The following is an 8,545-nucleotide window of genomic DNA, read 5'->3' on the forward strand; positions in this document are numbered from 1 at the left end:
AGTTGTTAGCTATACAAGTGTATTTCCCACTATCTTCCAGGGTCACCACTGGAACGGACAGGGTGTCGTTGATGAGGTAGTTGTCATTTTCAAAGCCAGACTTCAGAGTTCTAGTAACCTGTGAGGTAGGGAGGGAACATCAGGCACTTCCTTCGAAGGACAGAGTGTGGAATTGAATATTTACAACAAACGTATTCAACCCTTCCTGTTCCAGGATACTGAGCTTTTTTTATAGAGCCCCTGTCACTGAAAGGCATCTGTGTGAAGACCAAGAGGCATATTAAACCTAGATATTCAGGGCAGATACTCCACAGCATTTAGGGTTATAGCTGTTGTCAGCCTTCTGACTGCTAGTTGGCCTCACATCATGTGATCCAGCCACATCTTGCACGTTATTTCAACTCCATAATGAAGGCATCAGATATAATAAGGACTTTTGCCAAACCTTATCTAACCATCTAGCAGTTCAAAGTCAGCACAACAGATATTTTGAAATGCATTCCCTTTCTTCACCCGTATCTTTTCTCTGGGGAACTGTGTGTCCTGAACACATTTGCTGCTTTATTAGCCCTGGAAAGGCTGGGTGGAGAAATGCTGAAATGCTGCCTTAGTAGGTACTGTGGCTCCTGCTCAACAAACTCAGCTGGAACAACACATCTTCCTTCTTTCTTGCAGCAAGATCACACAGTGGGCAGGTGTATCTTAACCCTGCGTCATCCCAAGGAAAGGATGGCCATGTTCAGATTTCTGCACCTTATTGGAATAGCTGCTTTGGCTGGACAGTTCAAGGCTTTGCTGCAGGTGACTTGGGTCTGGGCAGTTCTCACTACCCGATGCCTCCAAGGAAAGCCCTATAACCCCCTTGAAGCTGCACAACTTACATTCTTTGCTGCTGTCACCCATCTGATGTCGTACTTGTGGGAAGGAGCAACCACTCTGCAAGTGACATTGAAAGGTTCACCCACGATTCGCACATGTTTTTTGGGGTCCATCGTCACTGATACTGGTTTCTCCGTGGCTACATTAAGAAAAGCAGGGAAAAATTCAACATCAGTTGGTCCAGCAACCCCATGTGTTTTGGAGATTCTCCAGGGCCTGACTAGCTTCTCCTTTCCATCCTCCTCAGTCTCTTTCCCCCCAGCCTTCTCCTTCCTGAGGGATCATCACTCCTGTCTGTGCACAGGTCTATGGGAAACACTACTGGTGGGGGAGAGAGCACAGCAGTCAGCTCTATGGGTTGAAAGAGAAGGGGAAGCTTTTCCCATCCTGAGCATCAGGGAGATAGGTGGATTTTTAGCTCTGTTCCACAATAGTGCCTGCAAAGATTTGAACACTGCGGAACCTGTGGAGAGAACCACCTGAAGGAGCCAATTTGCCAGAAGCTCATGGAATTTTGCCTGTATTAAATACCCTTTAAAGTTCTGAAAGTATGACCTACCACTGGTGAGAAGCTTTTCCTTAACTATCTTTTGTGGCCAGCATAGCTATTGCTGTCTCCCTGAGGACAGCAGCAACCCCAATCCTTTACCTTCTTCCACAATCAGTCTTATTCTTGATGACTTCTCTATTTTTCCATTTATCACTGTTTGGCATCGGTAGTAGCCTTTCTGCTCGCTTTGCACATTGTATATTGTTATTCCTTTCTCAGCATTGAAAGAATAGTTGGTCCCAGGTGAAAGAGGAGAGCCATCGTCCATTATCAGAGTCACGTTGGATCCGTACTCGGGGGCCGTGATGAGACATGGGAGCTCAGCATTCCCACCTTTGGTCACCGAGACCCGGTAAAACGGGGTGTACCACACATTTTTGGGATCTGCAGAGGAGACCAGGCAGGCCAGAGAACCAGATCAGAAAATGCATCGATGCTGACAAACACATTCCAGCAAAGGCAAGCCTCCAGCACTGCTGCACAGCGGGAGTTCGATGCTGGGGCAGCCCTGCTCAACGCCTGCCTGACTCAGCCTCCAAAAACTCACACGACAAGCCCGATTCCAGCTCAGGCATTTGAGGAGAGCACAGCAGTCAATTCACAAAAGTATACAGGCAAGAAACACGGAGAAGTAGGCTTACATCTAGTTAAACTTTTCACCTTGGTTAGTTTTACGTATCAGACCTCCAGCTTCCCTGTCCAGGACAGTATCTCTGGTACAAGGAAGGGGTGAATTCAAGGGGTAAAGCTACTGCAGCGTGGCTTCTTTGGGGGTGGAACAATATTTGGGGTTCAGGTCATGTTCTGAGGATGCTCATGTAATTCTCTCCCTTATCTGGGGTACTGGCAATAACAGTTCTCTGACTTCTAAATCACACTGCTCATTACAATATCAAACAGATGCTGTTTTTCCAGGCAGGGAAGCCAAAGTCAATGGAGGGAAAGGTTCAGGCCATTCCCACACACGCATGAGATGCAGCTCTGTATTCTACCCCAGTTCTTCAGCCACGGGCCCCAACTTGTGGGGGCTTGTATGTTTGTGGTTGAACCACTCCCCACTGGGAGCCTGCACTACTCCCCAGACGCACATGGCCACAGCCGCAGAGAGGACCTGTGTAACAACCATGCTCCCTTTCTGCCAGCAGACAAACAGGAAAAGTGAAGCATGGTTACCTCGCACAAACAGATGCACAGTGGCAACGCCCTCTTCGCTGCTGTTGACGTAAGCACACTTATAGGTGTCTGTATCCCTGTAAGTGGTTTCGGGAATACGGAGCCTGCTGCTGGTGTGGTTGCTGAAGGTATGCTTTCTGCTTTTCCATTCAACTTTGGACTCTCCTGAGCAGTGCAAGTCAACATCATCACCCGTATTGACAACAAGAGCAGGGACGTCAGGGCTGATCACTGGGGATGTCAAGCCTGCAGAGGAAAGAGGAAGAGTGAGAATGCAAAAACGATGCCCTAAAGATGTTCTGTTGGAGCTTGCAGTGCTGAGCATGGAGGAGCTACACACCAGCAAGAGGCCGAGCTTGGCATTCAGACTGGCTTTTCAGCTCATATCAGAAATTCTCCATCCCACCAGACTTATACAGCCTGATACTCCTAGGAATGAATTTCAGGGAAGAGAGAAAACCCCATATGTAAACCTTTAGGGTACTGGGAGAGGAAAAACAGTCATCTCGAGCTGATTAGGTCAGATGCTCATTTGGAAATCATTTCTGTCTGGTTTTACCTCTTCTTGTGACAGTTGTCCTTTTGTGGCAGAGCTGGAGCTATTGTAGAACTTGGTTAGCCCTTAACATCTTTTGGCGAAGTTTAAGTCAAGTCTAGTGGATGGGCCCTCTTTGTTGCATTGGTGCTGTGATGAGCTAGAGCAGACGTGGAAAGCTTCTGCAGAGCAGGAGGTCAGTGCATGCCCTTCAAGAAGACTGGCTTCTTGGTTTCTGGCCGCTGGATTTTGAAGAACACCTACTTATGCCTTAGAGTCACACAATGCATTCTGCTTGCAGATATCATCAAAACATCATGGAGTGAGTCAGCATTATTATTTATGTTTAGGGCTGGGAAACTGAGGCTTAGAAAAGCTAAATGGCCCGCAAAAACTGTACTTGTACACACAGCACACCAGGCTGGCACTGGCGTTGCAATCCAGCTGGGCTTCTGATGCCAGCTCTACTTTGAGGTTGGCTTCTCTGCTGGCTGAATAAAGGGGAACCAGGGTCCCACTCCAGCCCTTAGTGTCAGAGGGAAACATTTTCTCCCTGTTTTGCCACGTCAGCGAGTTCTTTGAGTCATCACTTATATTTAGGGTGGGGGGGAAGTGAGAAATGAATCAGCGCCGCGGGGCTAGGGAAGAAGCGGTACCACCACCCCCACGCCAGCCCTTTGGGGAGGACAGGAAACACATTGCAAAGGGCTATCTGTGTGCCTGGGGGGCTCTGCAGCCCCTGTCCAGGGCTATTCTCCCACTTCTGCTTTCTTTCCCATTTGCCAACCCATCCTTACATCTTAAAGGGGCATACACCCAGGTTCAAGTAATGCTAAGTTTATAGGTAGCTGCCGAACTCATGAATTCGAAGCTCTATGCAGAGGAGGTCACTGCAGGCAGGGCTCCTATGGGACAGCAGAAACAAGGGCAGAGTTTGGTCTTGTGATGCCTCAAACTCTGCAGCAGACTGCTCTGGACTCAGAGGAGCTCTTTAGTTGGAGAAGTTTGTTGTCCAAAAAAACTCACCAGGAAATGGGAGGGCAGAGCACCCTGTAATGGCACTGTTAGTCCAGCAGCACTTGCATGTCCTTCAGGAGGGTGGGGAGTGGTGGCCAAATGTTGCAGGGAGGCGAGAGGAGAAGGCTGCTTATGGTGACAGGCAGCAAAGATAGTTTAAAGCAAATCTGTTCCCAGGTGCTGCCTTGGACACTGTCCCTGTAAATGCAGCCAGCAGAAGCTCATCCTCATCCACCCAGGCCCACGGCTCATGTGGTGAAGGTGTCTGTGTCCGTGGTACAAACGGGTGCCCTGTGCTCAGGGCTGGAACACCAGAGCCCAGAGAGCATCATTTAAGCAGCCTTGGGCTGATGCCTCCCTCTGTGCCATGAAGGGTTGAGAACACAAAACTGAAGGCCCTGGAGAGTGTTGCTGGTGCGTGACAGCAATGAGGTCACCCAGGGGAAACCCAAACAAGACCTGGATCAAACCCACTGGCCCTGCGGGAAGAAGCAGAGGACAGGGAGCTTTGGAGCATGGAATATTTGATATTTTATCTCCCTGGAGTGGCGTGGTGGTTTTTTTAGTGAAGCTTTTATCTTTCTGTGGAAAGAGGAAAAGCCTCATTTATTCCCAGACCGGAGAAAAACATATCCCAGAACTCTTCACAAAGCCACATTTTCCACATATCTGAGGTACATTTCTCCCTTTTCGCTAAGCTGCGTTTTCTAGCAGGGCTGGACATGTTTCTGTTGCTTTTACTCTATCTCTGGATATTTGTCCCTCACCTGCTCTCCACTTTAGCTATCCCTCCACATCCAAGGCTTCAGCATCATTTAACGGAGAAGCCAAGCTCTTTGACTCATAGCTTCATTCAAACTGTTTCAGGGAAAGACCATGTTTTAACTGGTCCACTGTAAGTGGCCACAGCAGGAGAACAAGACAAAGAAAAGTCACGTCACTCTGTGTTCTTGTTATCATCAGCCTCCAGTTACTCCTGAGATGCTACAGCCAGAAAAGGCTCACGGTAAGTGCTCTCTGTAATAGTGAAGAAGCAGCCAGCAGGCTTTAGGCTGCCGCTGGAGACTCCTGTCAAAGTGCCACGCAGGTGGAGTAAGGACAGACAGGGCAGAGACACTAAATTCCGGACGATGCCAGGTGAAGGCCACCCAAGTGTCCATTCCATGTGTGCAGGGGCATGAGGCAGACCAGGAGCTCCTTTTCCAGAATGGGGAAGCAGGGCTGCTGGGAAGGCTCTCTCCCTGCTGACCAGCTCGCAATCTTGCACGAAGCCCAAGGACGTCTCTCTGCTGCTCTCCAGCAGCTTCCGCAGCATTGCCAGTAACTGCTGGCCAGAGGCTTTACCACACTTGGGTTGTGCAACCATGACCTCTAGTTACAGCTGCAGACTCTGTCCCCACCTCTCCCATGCCAGCCAAAACATTACTTACCTCTGCTGAGAGCTTGGGAATGGTGAGGAAGGAGAAGTAAAGGCTGGCAAGACAGAAGCTAGTGGTCAGGATCCTGACTTGGTGCTGGGGGATAACTAGGCTAAGCTCTGGCCCTGGGAGGGACACTTGTGAGGCCCAAGCTCCCCTTGCTCCCTCCTCAATGGTGGGGGGGAAAATACCCTCAGATTCTGAGGACACCTTCCCCAGAGCCACCTACAGTATCTGGGTGAGCAGGGGGTGGGGAAAAGGGTTCTTATTACATCTCTCCATGGGTCTTCTGCCTCAGAAGTTTAGGTTTATCCACAACAGGAAACAAAATAATCCCCAGGAAGACCTTTCAGGATGGCCAAGAATAGATATGGGCTGATCAGGTTTCAAATCCTTTCTCTGCTTGATCTGAAGCTGGGATCTGAACCCTTGGCACTGCCCCAGCAAGAGCCAAGGTTACAGTTGTCACAGCACATCAGCCCTGGGTACTCTCAGGAGACGCACTTGCAATCCAAGAGCTAGGAGAAGGAACTCAGGCTCTGGCTCCAGCCTGAGGCTTTGGACAACCTTGACACGCTGCAATGTTGTGCTGCAGGTGGCCGACAGCGACGGTGGTCAGACAAATGTGTGTCTACCCCCCTGACATAGCAACAGTGCCTGATGAGGATGACACAGCCGGTGACCTGCATCGTCCAGTGCCTCAATGAACTTTTGAAGAGATCCTGATCGTTATGATCTCTCACAAATCAACAGCAGACCCGTCTAATCCAAATTATTTTAAAAAAAACATAAGAAATTAAAGACCCTGCTGCCTTCACAACCCAGTTCCCAGCACAACAGACCTAGAAAAAGCCTGCTCAGCATGGCAAAGACATGACTTGAAGTGAAACAGCAAGAGGGATACAAATGTCCTGGGTTGAAAATACAAACACATGTTGTCTCAAGAGGGATACACTGCCTCCCTGAGACATGGGGATTGCCCCTCACCAGAGTCTCATTGTGTCCCCAGCAAGCTCAAGAGAAAAATGAAGGGAAGTGGAACACAAGATCCGACAGGCTGCCAGCACTTAAGGTGTAAGATTAGTAATACTGGTTTCTGCCTGTTTGGCTGCAAACCTTGAAACAGGCTTAGTAACTCTTTCTTGAGGCTGAGGGGTTTTTACCTCTTGGCCATCACCACAGCCTCAAACCCCAGGCATATTCACCTTTTCCTTCCTGGCTGCCCAAATTCTGTTTCCATCACATCCTGGCTCTACAGCCCTGTTGTGTATGCCAGCACCACCCAAACACAGCAACCCTCAGACACCTCTGGCCAGACATGAAGTGCAGCAGAAGTTGCCGATGCAGCCAACTTCCCCAACTCTTTCACCTGCAGATCAAGCGTCTTCAGGTCTTGCCCCATTTGGGAAAAGGGTTATTTCAGAGAGAGCTTCTTCCCTTGGGACAATTTCTGCTGAATGTCTCCTTCCTCCAAATCCCTTCCCAGAACCAAATCTATGCTACATGCACCTTTTCATACCCCTTGCCCTGCTAATGCTACAAGCAGCCAAGAGCAAGCCCCCAGCAAAGCTGGGTTCAGAGCCAACACACACTAGCAACACACCCTCTTTCCACCACTGTCCTCTCTCTATAATGACAGCAAGCTCTGGGATGGTCTTCAGAAAGCTGCTACAGCCAAGTCTGCACTGAACACCAAGCTGGTGCCCCTTTCCTGCCATGCCATGGAGCAGACATGCTCTCTTGCCCATTCCCTACCCACGCCAAGGCTCCCTGAACCTGCCCACAGCAGTGGTGCCTGCCTCAGGCAGCAGCCTCCAGAAGCAAGGACCATCCCAACCCACAGCATTGTCCCATCCCCACTGAGGAGAGGTGGAGCACTGACACCAGACACCCAGGAAACCCTCAGTGCCTCCCAAAAACTGCCCTGGAATGACGTGGGGATGCTGTAGGGCTTTGTGGGGGCTAGTGGACCTACCGTGCTGGATGCAGGCTGTGGTGAGCAGCAGGAAGAGAGCAGGACCCATGTCCCCGGGGACTGCAGTGTCCCCAGCGTGGAGCAGGGATGAGGCTGAAGGATCCTCTCGAGCAGTGGGTGCCTCTCCTTGCGGGCTCCGTCCCCTGCACTCCCTCGGCAGGAGCTTCTCCTTTCTGCGCTGACCACAAGTTAAGAAATTCCCTTTTTTTGTGTGTTTGTTTTTGAAATGGGAAGGAAAAAAAAAAAGCAAGCAATGCTTTGAGACGTCACTGGTGACAAACCCCCATGACAGAGGTGGGACCATACATGTACCCCACCGTAGGGTCCCCCCCTCCTGCCACAGACCTTGCCTCAGAGAGGGGTTCAGCCCCAGACTGCTCCCCAGGGCTGACAGAGGCCACAGCACCATGCCGAGGCTCAGGACAAAGCCAGTCTGCCCTGGCTACTGCCACCCCAACCCCCAGGGACAGCTGCACGCTTGCCTGGGGACAGGCCCAGACTCATCTTGCTGGCTCTTGCTGGCTTCAGGTCCTGAGGACCCTCAGAGGAGCACAACCGACCCTCCTCCCCATAACTGTCCCACAAAGGTACCTCCAAGCCTAAGGCTCACAGCAACCTTATCACCATCAGGCAGCCACAGGCTCAAGCAAAGACCTCTCCTCCCCAGGAGCCCATCCTACCCAGTCCTCCCGCCTTACTGGTGTGGAGGTTTTGCAAAGCTGTTTTCTAATTGACAGCCTGGCAGGCAGCTGGAAGCAGCAATTGGGCACTTTGTTAACCCTGCCCTGGACCACACCTCTTCCAAAACAAGAGGCATGGGTAGACTTCAAGCAAAAAAGCTCTCCTAGGGATGTTTAAATCAGCAAGATGTTAGCAGGTCAAGCCAGACACAGGGTGCCCCTTGCTCTCTGCTCTATCTCTGGACAACCTTGTGCTGCAACAGTTCATCACAGTTCACAGCAGCTCTGGGGTGGGAAGTTCTGGCCAACACCTGGTAG

The 8,545-nt window shown here is 50.5% G+C and overlaps 1 protein-coding gene across 1 annotated transcript in view; it reads right to left on the reverse strand.

The window, feature by feature from the left end:
* The window catches only part of CSF1R (colony stimulating factor 1 receptor), a 19,219-nt gene extending 11,623 nt beyond the window's left edge, over positions 1–7,596 (reverse strand). Inside the window, 5 exon segments of the mRNA XM_009873227.1 lie at positions 1–118; positions 882–1,018; positions 1,529–1,813; positions 2,603–2,848; positions 7,548–7,596. The exon segment at positions 1–118 is cut by the window's left edge and continues 17 nt beyond it. Of these exon segments, the coding sequence (XP_009871529.1) occupies positions 1–118; positions 882–1,018; positions 1,529–1,813; positions 2,603–2,848; positions 7,548–7,596 (835 nt within the window).
* Positions 7,597–8,545: the final 949 nt, after the last annotated feature.

This window comes from Apaloderma vittatum, unplaced genomic scaffold, assembly GCF_000703405.1.
Source record: "Apaloderma vittatum isolate BGI_N311 unplaced genomic scaffold, ASM70340v1 scaffold33357, whole genome shotgun sequence".
In the NCBI taxonomy this organism is placed as follows: Eukaryota; Metazoa; Chordata; class Aves; order Trogoniformes; family Trogonidae; genus Apaloderma; species Apaloderma vittatum.